Source organism: Ranitomeya imitator, chromosome 3, assembly GCF_032444005.1.
Source record: "Ranitomeya imitator isolate aRanImi1 chromosome 3, aRanImi1.pri, whole genome shotgun sequence".
In the NCBI taxonomy this organism is placed as follows: Eukaryota; Metazoa; Chordata; class Amphibia; order Anura; family Dendrobatidae; genus Ranitomeya; species Ranitomeya imitator.
In genome coordinates this window covers 824,013,194-824,030,376 of record NC_091284.1, presented here as the reverse complement: position 1 = coordinate 824,030,376, position 17,183 = coordinate 824,013,194, and the positions used below count along the sequence as shown (strand labels likewise).

Below are 17,183 nucleotides of genomic sequence, written 5' to 3'. Positions count from 1 at the left end.
TTGAACTGGAGTCTCTGGGCGATAGGAAGCCAGTGAAGGGCTTGACACAGGGGAGAGGCTGGGGAATAGCGGGGGGACAGGTGGATTAGTCGGGCAGCAGAGTGTAGGATGGATTGGAGTGGTGCCAGAGTGCTAGAGGGGAGTCCAGAGAGTAGGAGGTTGCAGTAGTCGAGGCGGGAGATGATAAGGGCATGCACTAGCGTTTTTGCAGTGTTGCGGTCAAGGAAAGCACGGATCCGGGAAATATTTTTGAGTTTGAGACGACAGGAGGAGGCAAGGGCTTGGATATGTGGCTTGAAAGAGAGGGCAGAGTCGAGGATCACCCCGAGGCACCGGGCGTGTGGGACTGGGGATAGTGAGCAGCCATTGACATTGATGGATAGGTCTGGTGGAGGGGTAGAGTGAGATGGGGAAAGATGATGAATTCTGTTTTGTCCATGTTCAGTTGTAGAAAGCGAGCAGAAAAGAAGGCTGAAATGGCAGACAGACAGTGCGGGATTTTGGTAAGCAAGGAGGAGAGGTCAGGTCCGGAGAGGTAGATCTGCGTGTCGTCAGCGTAGAGATGGTACTGCATACCGTGGGATTCTATGAGCTGTCCCAGGCCGAAAGTGTAGATGGAGAAGAGTAGGGGGCCTAGAACAGAGCCTTGAGGAACACCGACTGACAAGGGGCGAAATGAGGAGGTGGTGTGGGGGAGGGAGACACTGAATGTTCGGTCTGTCAGATATGACGAGATCCAGGAAAGGGCCAAGTCTGTGATGCTAAGAGATGAGAGGATTTGTAGCAAAAGGGAGTGGTCTACAGTGTCAAAGGCAGAAGACAGGTCCAGGAGAAGGAGGACAGAGTAGTGTCGCTTGCTCCTGGCAGTTAGTAGGTCATTGGTGACTTTAGTTAGGGCAGTTTCAGTTGAGTGATGGGAACGGAAGCCTGATTGTAGCCGATCAAAGAGGGAGCAGGAGGAGAAGTGGGAGGACAGTTCAAGATGGACGTGTTGCTCCAGCAATTTGGAGGCATAAGGGAGAAGAGATATTGGGCGATAGCTAGACACAGAGGATGGGTCGAGGGAGGGCTTTTTGAGGATGGGTGTGATCTTGGCATGCTTGAAGGATGAGGGAAAGACACCTGTTGTGAGTGAGCGGTTGAAGAGGTGCGTTAGGGTTGGGATGAAGACCGTGGAAAGGTTAGGGATGAGGTGGGATGGGAGCGGGTCAAGCGTGCAGGTGGTGAGGTGTGATCTTGACAGGAGGGTGGAGAGCTGATCTTCTGTCATGGTGGAGAAGCTGGTTTTGGAGGAGCAGGGTTGAGCAGCTAAGAGGGGCAGTGGGCGCTGTGGGCCAAAGCTTTCTCTGATCGTATCGATCTTCTGTTTAAAGAAAGAGGCGAAGTCATCAGCAGAAATGAGGGGGGAGGGAGGAGGTGCGGGGGGACGGAGTAGAGAATTGAAAGTGTTGAAAAGCTGTTTAGGGTTGTGGGACAGGGAGGATATGAGGGATGAGAAGTAAGTTTGTTTTGCGGCAGTGAGCGCAGACTTGAAGCTGGCGAGGGACTGCTTGTATGCAGTGAAGTGGTCGGCAGAGTGGGATCGCTTCCATCTCCGCTCAGCAATCCTGGAAGCCCGTCTCAATTCTTTGGTCAGGCTGGTCAGCCAGGGCTGCCTGTTAATTGTACGAGTTTTACTATGCATGAGTGGGGCGGCCGAATCGAGTGTTGTTGTTATTGTGGTGTTATAAAAAGTGGCAGCAGCATCTGTGTCATGAAGGGAAGCTATGTCTGTGAGAGGGAGAAGTGTTATGTCTGCTAATGAAAGGTGTAATGAAGGCAATCCAGAGACACAGTGTGCCTAGCGATCAGAGCGCACACAGTGATCTGACAAATACCCAAAAACAAAAGAACGAGCTCTGAGACGTGGAAACTCTGTAGACTGCACACCTGATCCTATCCTAAACACAACTAAAAGTGGCTGTGGATTGCGCCTAACCACTACCTATGCAACTCGGCACAGCCTAAGAAACTAGCTAGCCTGAAGATAGAAAAATAGGCCTGACTTGCCCCCAGAGAAATACCCCAAAGGAAAAGGCAGCCCCCCACATATAATGACTGTGAGTAAGATGAAAAGACAAAACGTAGGGATGAAATAGATTCAGAAAAGTGGGGCCCGATATTCTTAGACAGAGCGAGGACAGTAAAGCGAACTTTGCAGTCTACAAAAAACCCTAAAGCGAAACCCACGCAAAGGGGGCAAAAAAGACCCACCGTGCCGGACTAACGGCACGGCGGTACACCCTTTGCGTCTCAGAGCTTCCAGCAAAACAAAAGACAAGCTGGACAGAAAAAAGGCAACAAAATAGCAAAAAAGCACTTAGCTATACAGAGCAGCAGGTCACAGGAACAATCAGGAGAAGCTCAGATCCAACACTGGAACATTGACTAGGAGCAAGGATAGCAACATCAGGTGGAGTTAAGTAACGAAGCAGCTAATGAGCTCACCAGAACACCTGAGGAAGGAAGCTCAGAAGCTGCAGTACCACTTGTGACCACAGGAGTGAATTCAGCCACAGAATTCACAACAGAGAAGGGACTCAGAGAGTGATTGTAAGTTGAGATGTTTGAGATTTCTGCGAGGGTGAGTGAGTTTGTGGAGTGGGGGTTGCACACTAGGAGAGGAGAGGGAGGAGAATGTCAGTAGGTTGTGGTCAGACAGGGGGAGGGGTGTGTTAGTGAGGTGGGGATACATGTGGGGATTCCCTAGCAATCAGGCAACCCCCACATGTACTCAGGCTGGGTAGTAGCTGTAAATCATTCAGCTGCAGGGATGAAAACTAAATCTCCGAACACTAACAAATACACGGAGATCACCCGAGCGTGCTCTGGAAAACCCGAGCAACGAGTACACTCGCTCATCACTACTCTTCACCCTTAGACCCTTTTGTCCCCTGCAGACCCCTCTGCACCCTTAGACCCCCTTTGTCCTCTGCAGACCCCTCTGCACCCTGCAGACCCCTCTGCACCCTTAGACCCCTTTGTCCCCTGCAGACCCCTCTGCACCCTTAGACCCCTTTATCTCCTGCAGACCCCTCTGCACCCTTAGACCCCTTTGTCCTCTGCAGACCCCTCTGCACTCTTAGACCCCTTTATCCCCTGCAGACCACTCTGCACGCTTAGACCCCCCCTTTGTCCCCTGCAGACCCCTCTGCACCCTTAGACCCCTTTGTCCCCTGCAGACCCCTCTGCACCCTTAGACCCCTTTGTCCCTCCGGCAGATATTTATCTACTGTCAGAACAAAGAATGGAGCACAATGAACTCTTCCCCCCGACGACATCTGACGTCCGGACCCTCCAGACACACATTGTTGACCGAGATTGGGGAGTTTGGACAATTTTCGCCTGTCCACCATGAGCCTTCAGAATCAGCCATCCTTCTTGTTGATGGTTTCCATACACCTCCATTTACCCTTTCCAGGCTTTTATGACCCTTTATGATTATCTCCCCGGTCGGCCATGTTTGAGCCTTTAGACCTGGGATGTGACCTTCTTACCTCCGCTATATTCTAGTCTTACTTTCTGGTTGTGTGTGTGCAGGAGAGCTGCGGTGTGACGGTGTGTGGCGGTAAAATGTACATACTGGGCGGCAGAGACGAAAACGGCGAAGGAACAGAAAACGCTTTTGTGTTTGATCCCAGAACCGGACAGGTTGATGCGGCGCCGCCCCTGCAGCGCGGCACCAGCTACCATGGCTGCGTCACCATCCTGCACCGGGGGGCCGGCTGACGCTCTGGAGACCTCTCGGGACCATGGACTTCATTTGATAATTTCCCGATACTCTGAATGCGATGTTGTGGACGGTCGGCGTTCTCCTGCGGCGGAGACGTCCGTCCGCTCTGCGTGTAGCGTGGTGTATTATATACGGTGTTATATTGTTACTTAGCATGTCGTAGTGTCAGGAGATCCATGTCCTTCTGTGAAATGCCAAAACTGGGGAGACATCACTGGTAATAGACGTAGAAGCCCCGCCTTCACATTGACCCCGCCCCCAGTGCACCCCAGGCTCCACGCCCCATTCCACCCATGGTTGTGCATGTCCCACCTCCCTCACTGGTGACTGACAGCACTGACTTGCCTGGGCGAGAGTGGAGTCTCCTGGACACACCCAGGGTGCACCGAGCACCTAATTAGCATATGGGATTAAAGTTAGAGATTAGAACAGTAAAGGTGCGATCTCTATAAGAATATGAGCTTATTATACCGCCAGTGTGGGCTGACACTGTGCCATTAAAAAGTGCCATAAGGCATAGACCAGCAGACAGACAGTACCAGACTCCGTGTACAGGGGCCCTATACACAGTACGGTCCAGAGCCCCAACAATGCCAGCGTGCAGCGACCAGTGAACCCCCGCAGTATTGATAGCAAAAGAATACCTCCGTTACCAGTGCCAGGGTGCCTCTTTAGACAGTAATGAGTTCAAAAGACAAAGCCAGAGAGTGCCCCCATTACTAATGTCAGAGATTGCCCCCCATTACTAATGCCAGAGAGTGCCCCCATTACTAATGCCTCCTCATAGTGTCAGCAAGAGAGTGCCCCCATAACTAACGCCAGATTCCTTCTCATAGTGCCACCAGAGAGTGCCCCCATTACTAATGTCTGGCAGTGCCCTCATTACTGATGCCAGAGACACCTCCTCATAGTGCCACAAGAGAGTGCCCCCATTACTAATCCAAGTGTCCTCCTCATAGTGCCAGCAAGAGAGTGCCCCCTTTACTAATGCCAGAGAGATACCTCATGGTGCCAGCAAGAGAGTGCCCCCCATTACTAATGCCAGAGTCCTCCTCATAGTGCCAGCAAGAGAGTGCCCCCATTACTAATGCCAGAGTCCTCCTCATAGTGCCACGAGAGTGCTCCCATTACTAATGCCAGTCCTCCTCATAGTGCCAGCAAGAGAATGCCCCCATTACTAATGCCAGAGTCCTCCTAATAGTGCCAGCAAGAGAGTGCCCCCATTACTAATGCCAGTGTCCTCCTCATAGTGCCAGCAAGAGTGCCCCCATTACTAATGCCAGTGTCCTCCTCATAGTGCAACGAGAGTGCCCCCATTACTAATGCCAGTCCTCATAGTGCCAGCAAGAGTGCCCCCTTTACTAATGCCAGTGTCCTCCTCATAGTGCCAGCAAGAGTGCCCCCTTTACTAATGCCAGTGTCCTCCTCATAGTGCCAGCAAGAGTGCCCCATTACTAATGCCAGAGTCCTCATAGTGCCAGCAAGAGAGTGCCCCCATTACTAATGCCAGTGTCCTCCTCATAGTGCCAGCAAGAGTGCCCCATTACTAATGCCAGAGTCCTCCTCATAGTGCCAGCAAGAGAGTTCCCCCATTACTAATGCCAGAGTCCTCCTCATAGTGCCATGAGAGTGCCCCATTACTAATGCCAGGGTCCTCCACATAGTGCCACGAGAGTGCCCCCATTACTAATGTCAGTGTCGTCCTCATAGTGCCAGCAAGAGAGTGCCCCATTACTAATGCCAGAGTCCTCCTCATAGTGTCAGCAAACGTGCCCCCATTACTAATGCCAGTGTCCTCCTCATAGTGCCAGCAAGAGTGCCCCCATTACTAATACCAGTGTCCTCCTCATAATGCCACAAGAGTGCCCCATTACTAATGCCAGAGTCCTCCTCATAGTGCCACAAGAGAGTGCCCCCATTACTAATGCCAGAGTCCTCCTCATAGTGCCACAAGAGAGTGCCCCCATTACTAATGCCAGAGTCCTCCTCATAGTGCCACGAGAGTGCCCCCATTACTAATGCCAGAGTCCTCCTCATAGTGCCACGAGAGTGCCCCAATTACTAATGCCAGAGTCCTCCTCATAGTGCCACAAGAGTGCCCCCATTACTAATGCCAGAGTCCTCCTCATAGTGCCACAAGAGAGTGCCCCCATAACTAATGCCAGAGTCCTCCTTAGTGCCAGCAAGAGAGTGCCCCCATTACTAATGCCAGTGTCCTCCTCATAGTGCCACGAGAGAGCCCCCATTACTAATGCCAGTCCTCCTCATAGTGCCAGCAAGAGTGCCCCCTTTACTAATGCCAGTGTCCTCCTCATAGTGCCAGCAAGAGTGCCCCCATTACTAATGCCAGAGTCCTCATAGTGCCAGCAAGAGAGTGCCCCCATTACTAATGCCAGTGTCCTCCTCATAGTGCCACGAGAGTGCCCCCATTACTAATGCCAGTGTCCTCCTCATGGTGCCAGCAAGAGAGTGCCCCCATTACTAATGCTAGTGTCCTCCTCATAGTGCCAGCAAGAGTGCCCCCATTACTAATGCCAGTGTCCTCCTCATAGTGCCACAAGAGTGCCCCCATTACTAATGCCAGTCCTCCTCATAGTGCCAGCAAGAGTGCCCCCTTTACTAATGCCAGTCCTCCTCATAGTGCCAGCAAGAGTGCCCCCATTACTAATACCAGTGTCCTCCTCCTAGTGCCACAAGAGAGTGCCCCCATTACTAATGCCAGGGTCCTCCTCATAGTGCCAGCAAGAGTGCCCCCATTACTAATGCCAGAGAGATACCTCATAGTGCCACAAGAGTGCCCCATTACTAATGCCAGTGTCCTCCTCATAGTGCCAGCAAGAGTGCCCCCATTACTAATGCCAGTCCTCCTCATAGTGCCACAAGAGTGCCCCCATTACTAATGCCAGGGTCCTCCTCATAGTGCCACGAGAGTGCCCCCATTACTAATGCCAGAGTCCTCCTCATAGTGCCACAAGAGTGCCCCCATTACTAATGCCAGAGTCCTCCTCATAGTGCCAGCAAGAGTGCCCCCTTTACTAATGCCAGTGTCCTCCTCATAGTGCCAGCAAGAGAGTGCCCCCATTACTAATACCAGTGTCCTCCTAATAGTGCCAGCAAGAGAGTGCCCCCATTACTAATGCCAGTGTCCTCCTCATAGTGCCACGAGAGAGCCCCCATTACTAATGCCCGTCCTCCTCATAGTGCCAGCAAGAGTGCCCCCTTTACTAATGCCAGTGTCCTCCTCATAGTGCCAGCAAGAGTGCCCCCTTTACTAATGCCAGTGTCCTCCTCATAGTGCCACGAGAGTGCCCCCATTACTAATGCCAGTCCTCCTCATAGTGCCAGCAAGAGTGCCCCCATTACTAATGCCAGAGTCCTCATAGTGCCAGCAAGAGAGTGCCCCCATTACTAATGCCAGAGAGTGCCCCCATTACTAATGCCAGAGTCCTCCTCATAGTGCCACGAGAGCCCCCATTACTAATGCCAGTCCTCCTCATAGTGCCAGCAAGAGTGCCCCCTTTACTAATGCCAGTCCTCCTCATAGTGCCACAAGAGTGCCCCCATTACTAATGCCAGAGTCCTCCTCATAGTGCCAGCAAGAGAGTGCCCCCATTACTAATGCCAGAGTCCTCCTCATAGTGCCAGCAAGAGAGTGCCCCCATTACTAATGCCAGTGTCCTCCTCATAGTGCCAGCAAGAGAGTGCCCCAATACTAATGCCAGTGTCCTCCTCATAGTGCCACAAGAGTGCCCCACTACTAATACCAGTGTCCTCCTCATAATGCCACGAGAGTGCCCCATTACTAATGCCAGAGTCCTCCTCATAGTGCCAGCAAGAGAGTGCCCCCATTACTAATGCCAGTGTCCTCCTCACAGTGCCAGCAAGAGAGTGCCCCATTACTAATGCCAGTGTCCTCCTCATAGTGCCAGCAAGAGAGTGCCCCATTACTAATGCCAGTGTCCTCCTCATAGTGCCACAAGAGAGTGCCCCATTACTAATACCAGTGTCCTCCTCATAATGCCAGCAAGACAGTTCCCCCATTACTAATGCCAGAGTCCTCCTCATAGTGCCAGCAAGACATTTCCCCCATTACTAATGCCAGAGTCCTCCTCATAGTGCCACAAGAGTGCCACCATTACTAATGCCAGAGTCCTCCTCATAGTGCCAGCAAGAGTGCCCCCATTACTAGTGCCAGAGTCCTCCTCACAGTGCCACGAGAGTGCCCCATTACTAATGCCAGAGTCCTCCTCATAGTGCCACGAGAGTGCCCCCATTACTAATGCCAGAGTCCTCCTCATAGTGCCACAAGAGTGCCCCCATTACTAGTGCCAGAGTCCTCCTCATAGTGCCACAAGAGTGCCCCCATTACTAGTGCCAGAGTCCTCCTCATAGTGCCACAAGAGTGCCCCCATTACTAATGCCAGAGTCCTCCTCATAGTGCCAGCAAGAGTGCCCCCATTACTAATGCCAGAGTCCTCCTCATAGTGCCACGAGATTGCCCCTATTACTAATGCCAGAGTGCCCCCATTACTAATGCCTCCTCATAGTGTCAGCAAGAGAGTGCCCCCATAACTAATGCCAGATTCCTTCTCATAGTGCCACCAAGAGAGTGCCCCCATTACTAACGTCTGGCAGTGCCCTCATTACTGATGCCAGAGACACCTCCCCATAGTGCCACAAGAGAGTGCCCCCATTACTTATTCCAGTGTCCTCATAGTGCCACAAGAGAGTGCCCCCATTACTAATGCCAGAGAGATACCTCATGGTGCCAGCAAGAGAGTGCCCCCATTACTAATGCCAGTGTCCTCCTCATAGTGCCTCGAGAGTGCCCCCATTACTAATGCCAGAGTCCTCCTCATAGTGCCACGAGAGTGCCCCCATTACTAATGCCAGAGTCCTCCTCATAGTGCCAGCAAGAGAGTGCCCCCATTACTAATGCCAGTGTCCTCCTCATAGTGCCACGAGAGTGCCCCCATTACTAATGCCAGAGTCCTCCTCATAGTGCCACGAGAGTGCCCCCATTACTAATGCCAGTCCTCCTCATAGTGCCAGCAAGAGTGCCCCCTTTACTAATGCCAGTGTCCTCCTCATAGTGCCACAAGAGTGCCCCCATTACTAATGCCAGTCCTCCTCATAGTGCCAGCAAGAGTGCCCCCTTTACTAATGCCAGTGTCCTCCTCATAGTGCCAGCAAGAGTGCCCCCATTACTAATACCAGTGTCCTCCTCATAGTGCCACAAGAGAGTGCCCCCATTACTAATGCCAGGGTCCTCCTCATAGTGCCAGCAAGAGTGCCCCCATTACTAATGCCAGAGAGATACCTCATAGTGCCACAAGAGTGCCCCATTACTAATGCCAGTGTCCTCCTCATAGTGCCGCAAGAGAGTGCCCCCATTACTAATGCCAGTGTCCTCCTCATAGTGCCAGCAAGAGTGCCCCCATTACTAATGCCAGTGTCCTCCTCATAGTGCCACGAGAGTGCCCCCATTACTAATGCCAGAGTCCTCCTCATAGTGCCAGCAAGAGAGTGCCCCCATTACTAATGCCAGTGTCCTCCTCATAGTGCCACGAGAGTGCCCCCATTACTAATGCCAGAGTCCTCCTCATAGTGCCACGAGAGTGCCCCCATTACTAATGCTAGTGTCCTCCTCATAGTGCCACAAGAGAGTGCCCCCATTACTAATGCCAGTGTCCTCCTCATAGTGCCACGAGAGTGCCCCCATTACTAATGTCTGGCAGTGCCCTCATTACTGATGCCAGAGACACCTCCCCATAGTGCCACAAGAGAGTGCCCCCATTACTAATGCCAGAGAGATACCTCATGGTGCCAGCAAGAGAGTGCCCCCATTACTAATGCCAGTGTCCTCCTCATAGTGCCACGAGAGTGCCCCCATTACTAGTGCCAGAGTCCTCCTCATAGTGCCACGAGAGTGCCCCCATTACTAATGCCAGAGTCCTCCTCATAGTGCCAGCAAGAGAGTGCCCCCATTACTAATGCCAGTGTCCTCCTCATAGTGCCACGAGAGTGCCCCCATTACTAATGCCAGTGTCCTCCTCATAGTGCCACGAGAGTGCCCCCATTACTAATGCCAGTGTCCTCCTCATGGTGCCAGCAAGAGAGTGCCCCCATTACTAATGCTAGTGTCCTCCTCATAGTGCCAGCAAGAGTGCCCCCATTACTAATGCCAGTGCCCTCCTCATAGTGCCACAAGAGTGCCCCCATTACTAATGCCAGTCCTCCTCATAGTGCCAGCAAGAGTGCCCCCTTTACTAATGCCAGGGTCCTCCTCATAGTGCCAGCAAGAGTGCCCCCATTACTAATGCCAGAGAGATACCTCATAGTGCCACAAGAGTGCCCCATTACTAATGCCAGTGTCCTCCTCATAGTGCCGCAAGAGAGTGCCCCCATTACTAATGCCAGAGTCCTCATAGTGCCAGCAAGAGAGTGCCCCCATTACTAATGCCAGTGTCCTCCTCATAGTGCCAGCAAGAGTGCCCCCATTACTAATGCTAGTCCTCCTCATAGTGCCACAAGAGTGCCCCCATTACTAATGCCAGAGTCCTCCTCATAGTGCCACGAGAGTGCCCCATTACTTATTCCAGTGTCCTCCTCATAGTGCCACAAGAGAGTGCCCCCATTACTAATGCCAGTGTCCTCCTCATAGTGCTACGAGAGTGCCCCCATTACTAATACCAGTGTCCTCCTCATAGTGCCACGAGAGTGCCCCCATTACTAATGCCAGAGTCCTCCTCATAGTGCCACGAGAGTGCCCCCATTACTAATGCCAGAGTCCTCCTCATAGTGCCACGAGAGTGCCCCCATTACTAATGCCAGAGTCCTCCTCATAGTGCCACGAGAGTGCCCCCATTACTAATGCCAGAGTCCTCCTCATAGTGCCACGAGAGTGCCCCCATTACTAATGCCAGAGTCCTCCTCATAGTGCCACGAGAGTGCCCCCATTACTGCCAGTGTCCTCCTCATAGTGCCACGAGAGTGCCCCCATTACTAATGCCAGAGTCCTCCTCATAGTGCCACGAGAGTGCCCCCATTACTAATGCTAGTGTCCTCCTCATAGTGCCACAAGAGAGTGCCCCCAATACTAATGCCAGTGTCCTCCTCATAGTGCCACGAGAGTGCCCCCATTACTAATGCCAGTGTCCTCCTCATAGTGCCACAAGAGAGTGCCCCCAATACTAATGCCAGTGTCCTCCTCATAGTGCCACGAGAGTGCCCCATTACTAATGCCAGTGTCCTCCTCATGGTGCCAGCAAGAGAGTGCCCCCATTACTAATGCCAGTGTCCTCCTCATAGTGCCACGAGAGTGCCCCCATTACTAATGCCAGTGTCCTCCTCATAGTGCCACGAGAGTGCCCCCATTACTAATGCCAGTGTCCTCCTCATAGTGCCACGAGAGTGCCCCCATTACTAATGCCAGTGTCCTCCTCATGGTGCCAGCAAGAGAGTGCCCCCATTACTAATGCCAGAGTCCTCCTCATAGTGCCAGCAAGAGAGTGCCCCCATTATTAATGCCAGTGTCCTCCTCATAGTGCCACAAGAGTGCCCCCTTTACTAATGCCAGTGTCCTCCTCATAGTGCCAGCAAGAGTGCCCCCTTTACTAATGCCAGTGTCCTCCTCATAGTGCCAGCAAGAGTGCCCCCATTACTAATACCAGTGTCCTCCTCATAGTACCACAAGAGTGCCCCCATTACTAATGCCAGGGTCCTCCTCATAGTGCCAGCAAGAGTGCCCCCATTACTAATGCCAGAGAGATACCTCATAGTGCCACAAGAGTGCCCCATTACTAATGCCAGTGTCCTCCTCATAGTGCCGCAAGAGAGTGCCCCATTACTAATGCCAGTGTCCTTCTCATAGTGCCAGCAAGAGAGTGCCCCCATTACTAATGCCAGTGTCCTCCTCATAGTGCCAGCAAGAGTGCCCCCATTACTAATGCCAGAGTCCTCCTCATAGTGCCACGAGAGTGCCCCATTACTTATTCCAGTGTCCTCCTCATAGTGCCAGCAAGAGTGCCCCCCATTACTAATGCCAGAGTCCCCCTCGTAGTGCCACAAGAGTGCCCCCATAACTAATGCCAGAGTCCTCCTCATAGTGCCACAAGAGTGCCCCCATAACTAATGCCAGAGTCCTCCTCATAGTGCCACAAGAGTGCCCCCATTACTAATGCCAGAGTCCTCCTCATAGTGCCAGCAAGAGAGTGCCCCATTACTAATTCCAGTGTGCTCCTCATAGTGCCACAAGAGTGCCCCCATTACTAATGCCAGAGTCCTCCTCATAGTGCCAGCAAGAGAGTGCCCCATTACTAATTCCAGTGTGCTCCTCATAGTGCCACGAGAGTGCCCCCATTACTAATGCCAGAGTCCTCCTCATAGTGCCACGAGAGTGCCCCCATTACTAATGCCAGAGTCCTCCTCATAGTGCCACGAGAGTGCCCCCATTACTGCCAGTGTCCTCCTCATAGTGCCACGAGAGTGCCCCCATTACTAATGCCAGAGTCCTCCTCATAGTGCCACGAGAGTGCCCCCATTACTAATGCTAGTGTCCTCCTCATAGTGCCACAAGAGAGTGCCCCCAATACTAATGCCAGTGTCCTCCTCATAGTGCCACGAGAGTGCCCCCATTACTAATGCCAGTGTCCTCCTCATAGTGCCACAAGAGAGTGCCCCCAATACTAATGCCAGTGTCCTCCTCATAGTGCCACGAGAGTGCCCCATTACTAATGCCAGTGTCCTCCTCATGGTGCCAGCAAGAGAGTGCCCCCATTACTAATGCCAGTGTCCTCCTCATAGTGCCACGAGAGTGCCCCCATTACTAATGCCAGTGTCCTCCTCATGGTGCCAGCAAGAGAGTGCCCCCATTACTAATGCCAGTGTCCTCCTCATAGTGCCAGCAAGAGAGTGCCCCCATTACTAATGCCAGTCCTCCTCATAGTGCCAGCAAGAGAGTGCCCCCATTATTAATGCCAGTGTCCTCCTCATAGTGCCACAAGAGTGCCCCCTTTACTAATGCCAGTGTCCTCCTCATAGTGCCAGCAAGAGTGCCCCCTTTACTAATGCCAGTGTCCTCCTCATAGTGCCAGCAAGAGTGCCCCCATTACTAATACCAGTGTCCTCCTCATAGTACCACAAGAGTGCCCCCATTACTAATGCCAGGGTCCTCCTCATAGTGCCAGCAAGAGTGCCCCCATTACTAATGCCAGAGAGATACCTCATAGTGCCACAAGAGTGCCCCATTACTAATGCCAGTGTCCTCCTCATAGTGCCGCAAGAGAGTGCCCCATTACTAATGCCAGTGTCCTCCTCATAGTGCCAGCAAGAGTGCCCCCATTACTAATGCCAGAGTCCTCCTCATAGTGCCACGAGAGTGCCCCATTACTTATTCCAGTGTCCTCCTCATAGTGCCAGCAAGAGTGCCCCCCATTACTAATGCCAGAGTCCCCCTCGTAGTGCCACAAGAGTGCCCCCATAACTAATGCCAGAGTCCTCCTCATAGTGCCACAAGAGTGCCCCCATAACTAATGCCAGAGTCCTCCTCATAGTGCCACAAGAGTGCCCCCATTACTAATGCCAGAGTCCTCCTCATAGTGCCACAAGAGTGCCCCCATTACTAATGCCAGTCCTCCTCATAGTGCCACAAGAGTGCCCCCATTACTAATGCCAGTGTCCTCCTCATAGTGCCGCAAGAGAGTGCCCCCATTACTAATGCCAGAGTCCTCCTCATAGTGCCAGCAAGAGAGTGCCCCCATTACTAATGCCAGTGTCCTCCTCATAGTGCCACAAGAGTGCCCCCATTACTAATGCCAGAGTCCTCCTCATAGTGTCAGCAAGAGTGCCCCCATTACTAATGCCAGAGTCCTCCTCATAGTGCCAGCAAGAGAGTGCCCCCATTACTAATGCCAGAGTCCTCCTCATAGTGCCAGCAAGAGAGTGCCCCCATTACTAATGCCAGTGTCCTCCTCATAGTGCCACAAGAGTATAACATTTAATAAACAGATAAATGAATTAAAAACCCGCTTCCTAAAAAGAGGTTACCCTTCACAGCTACTAAAAGAAGCCGAAACTCGGATAAATAAATATACTCAATCCCATTTTCTAAAAAGAAAAAATAAAAGTGAAAAAATTGACAGTAATTTTTCATTCTGTTTTAAGCACAGTAATATGGATAAGGCTATTCATGCCTCTATCAGAAAAAACTGGCACATATTACAAACAGATAAAGATCTTGTATCAATATATAAAAATGCTCCAAAGTTTGCATATAAGCGTGCCCACAATTTGTCTGATTTATTGGTGCATAACAGATTATTGTCTTCTAAAAATACATGGTTAACTAGTAATACTGCTGTAGGGAACCATAAATGCGGCAATTGCAGATTCTGTCACCTTCATGTAACAAAAAATCCTTTGAAAATAGGTTCTATTACACATAGGGTAAAAGATTTTATCTTCTGTAAAAGCAAATATGTGATATATGTTTTGTTTTGTCCGTGCCGGTATTTCTATATCGGCAAGACAATAAGACCTTTGATTGTGAGGTTCAGAGAGCACTATAATTCAATCAGAACGGGAAAAGGCTGTCTAAGACTAATAGAACACATGAGAGAGAAACATGAAACCAACCCTGAGTTGCTCAGTTTTGCAGGCATTGAAATAGTTAAATTTCCCCCGCAGGGAGGTGATCAAGACAGGCTACTTTTACAAAAAGAAGCCAAATGGATCCTAAATGCTAACGCACAAGGTCCGATAGGATTAAACGACAGGCTTGACATGTCTGTATTTTTATAATAGTATAGGTCGGAAAAATACTATAAATATAGCTCTTAAAAAGTAAAAAATAAAAAGCAATATTACTAATAAGAATATTTAATATTTAATGTTGTATAAAATACTAATTGCATTAATCCTTTATATTGCAGGTTCTGTTTATGTAGATTATGTTATAATTTGTCACCATTTCACATATTTTTTATATATGTATTTTCACTTTCTGAATAACGCTTGCACGTCAAGAAACCTTTATAAGGAAATGACGTGTAGCAATCTACCATCTGGACCCGTTGAAGCACCTGCTGTGCGAAACGGCCGTCGTCCAAGCTCCAACACCGCACCCTCCTGCTTACCTTATGTTGTAACGGATGTTTATCTGTTGAAGTTTTCCATTAAAATTCACGCTTTCCACTGCAGAATTTGGGGTGAGTGCCGCATATTTTCTTACTTATGAGTACAAATGAACTATTAGTTTTCAGCTGCTGAGCACCTCATACCCCGGAGTAAGCGTGACGCCTAATACTCTGGATCCCATCTCAAGTCCTGACTGCTGTATATGGTATCGTTCTAGTGCCGTCCCATTCTATAGCTTTATGTGGAGTGCCACAAGAGTGCCCCATTACTAATGCCAGTGTCCTCATAGTGCCACAAGAGTGCCCCCATTACTAATGCCAGTGTCCTCCTCATAGTGCCACAAGAGCGTTCCCCCATTACTAATGCCAGAGTCCTCCTCATAGTGCCACAAGAGTGCCCCCATTACTAATGCCAGAGAGTGCCCCCATTATGAAAGCATGAGATACCTCCTCTTAGTGCCAGCAAGAGTGCCCCCATAACTAATTCCAATGTCCTCCTCATAGTGCCAGCAGAGAGTGCCCCCATTACCAATGTCTGGCAGCGCCCTCATTACTGATGCCAGAGACACCTCCTCATAGTGCCAGCAAGAGAGTGCCCCCATTACTAATGCCAGAGAGTGCCCCCATTATGAATGCATGAGACACCTCATAGTGCCAGCAAGAGAGTGCCCCCATTACTAATGCCAGTGTCCTCATGATAGTACCAGTCTGGCAGTGCCCCCATTACTAATGTCTGAGCTCCGTGGGGTTTTTCTGTTTTCTGGTTCTATGTAAGCTTGTAGGACAGAAGGAAACGTTCGGCCCTTTTTATAGCCATTGTGTTCCCATTCTTGGATGCTTTCTAGTTCTCTGCTGGCTGTCGGAGTGGAGGATGGGCGGCCGTATACTGGGCCTGGCATCCATCTGAAAAGGACTTATGAGTAGCCTTAAAGGGCTCCTTGATAAAGAATGATGTATAGAGTCCCCTAGTCATTAAACTCGGAAACATAGGGTAGCAGGATAAATGTGACAGATTTTCTGGTATTTTTGTGACTTTTTTTCTACTTTCTCACCTGTATGGAGATTTTTCAATGTTGTCTTTTTACATTTTTTTACCAATCTGATAAATTCTGGTGTAAATGTCGTCCTCTTCCCCTTCCCGTATATTTATCTTCCCTTGTGCCAAATGTGTCACCACCATGGTGGGACTGTGGGGTCTCCGCACCGAGGTCCGAGGAACCCGGAGTATTGGGGGACGCGTCAGGGCCCAATAACGGGAAAAATCTGTTATTCTGGATTATCAGATGGAAAGGAGAGAATATAAACCAGCGTCCGCCAACCAGCGCTCATCAGAGGCGGGAAACGCAACGTCTTATGTACCGGAACCGTCATCACCAGAACCGAGCACAGGATTATATGGAAGTTATGTGTTTCGTCACCTCGGAAATAAACGTGGAGAAAAATCATTTCTATTTGTCATTTACTTACCTGTCCCTCAATGATGGTACCACACAGGAGAGCAGGGGTGGACATGCTGCATGTGGAGCTGGTGCGGCTGCACCGGGGCCTGGAGGTGGAGGGGGGCCCCTGCAGGGAGGCCGATAATGAAGGCAATCTTGCCCCGAGGGGCCCTGGCCAGAGTTCCCTCTTGTGCGGCGCGCAGGGAGAGATCTCTGTAGCTTGGCTGCCTACAGGAGAAAATGGCAGCGGAGCTGCAGCCATCCGTCCTGCTTCCTGCCTGCGCTTCCCGTCTCGACCCCGAAGTGCGGCTGGATGATGTCATCATTCAGCGCGCGGCTGTGTCAGGCAGAGGAAGCTGCCAGCGACGGTGATGCTGCGGGAGAACATGCGGAGAGGTGAGTGGTGCTGTGAGTGTGTGCGTGTGTGTGTGTGTGTGTGTAGTGCTGCGGGGGAATGTGCAGAGAGGTGAATCGTGCTGTGTGTAGGTAGAGGAGAAGGCAATGATGGGGGTAGTATGGGAGAAAGCAGTGATGGGGATGGTGGAAAGGACAATGATGGGGTGGTGGGGGAAAAGGCAATGGTGGTGGTGGAAAGGACAATGATGGTCGTGGTGGGGAAAAGGCAATGATGGTGGAAAGGGCAACGATGGAGGTGGTGGGGGAGAAAGCAATGATGAGGGTGATGGGGGAGGAGGAAATGATGGAGGTGGTGGAAAGGGCAATGATGGGGGTGGTGGGGGAAAAGGCAATGATGGTTGTGGTGGAAAGTACAATCATGGTCATGGTGGAAAGGGCAATAATGGGGGTGGAGGAAATGATAGAGGTGGTGGAAAGGGC

General features: G+C 51.0%; 1 protein-coding gene across 1 annotated transcript in view; it reads left to right on the top strand.

Moving 5' to 3' along the window:
• The window catches only part of KLHL35 (kelch like family member 35), a 30,533-nt gene extending 25,576 nt beyond the window's left edge, over positions 1 to 4,957 (top strand). The window contains exon 7 of the mRNA XM_069759401.1: positions 3,580 to 4,957. Coding sequence (XP_069615502.1) covers positions 3,580 to 3,768 — 189 coding nt within the window. The 3' untranslated portion in view covers positions 3,769 to 4,957. The remainder of the gene's footprint in view (positions 1 to 3,579) is intronic.
• The last annotated feature ends 12,226 nt before the right edge of the window (positions 4,958 to 17,183 follow it).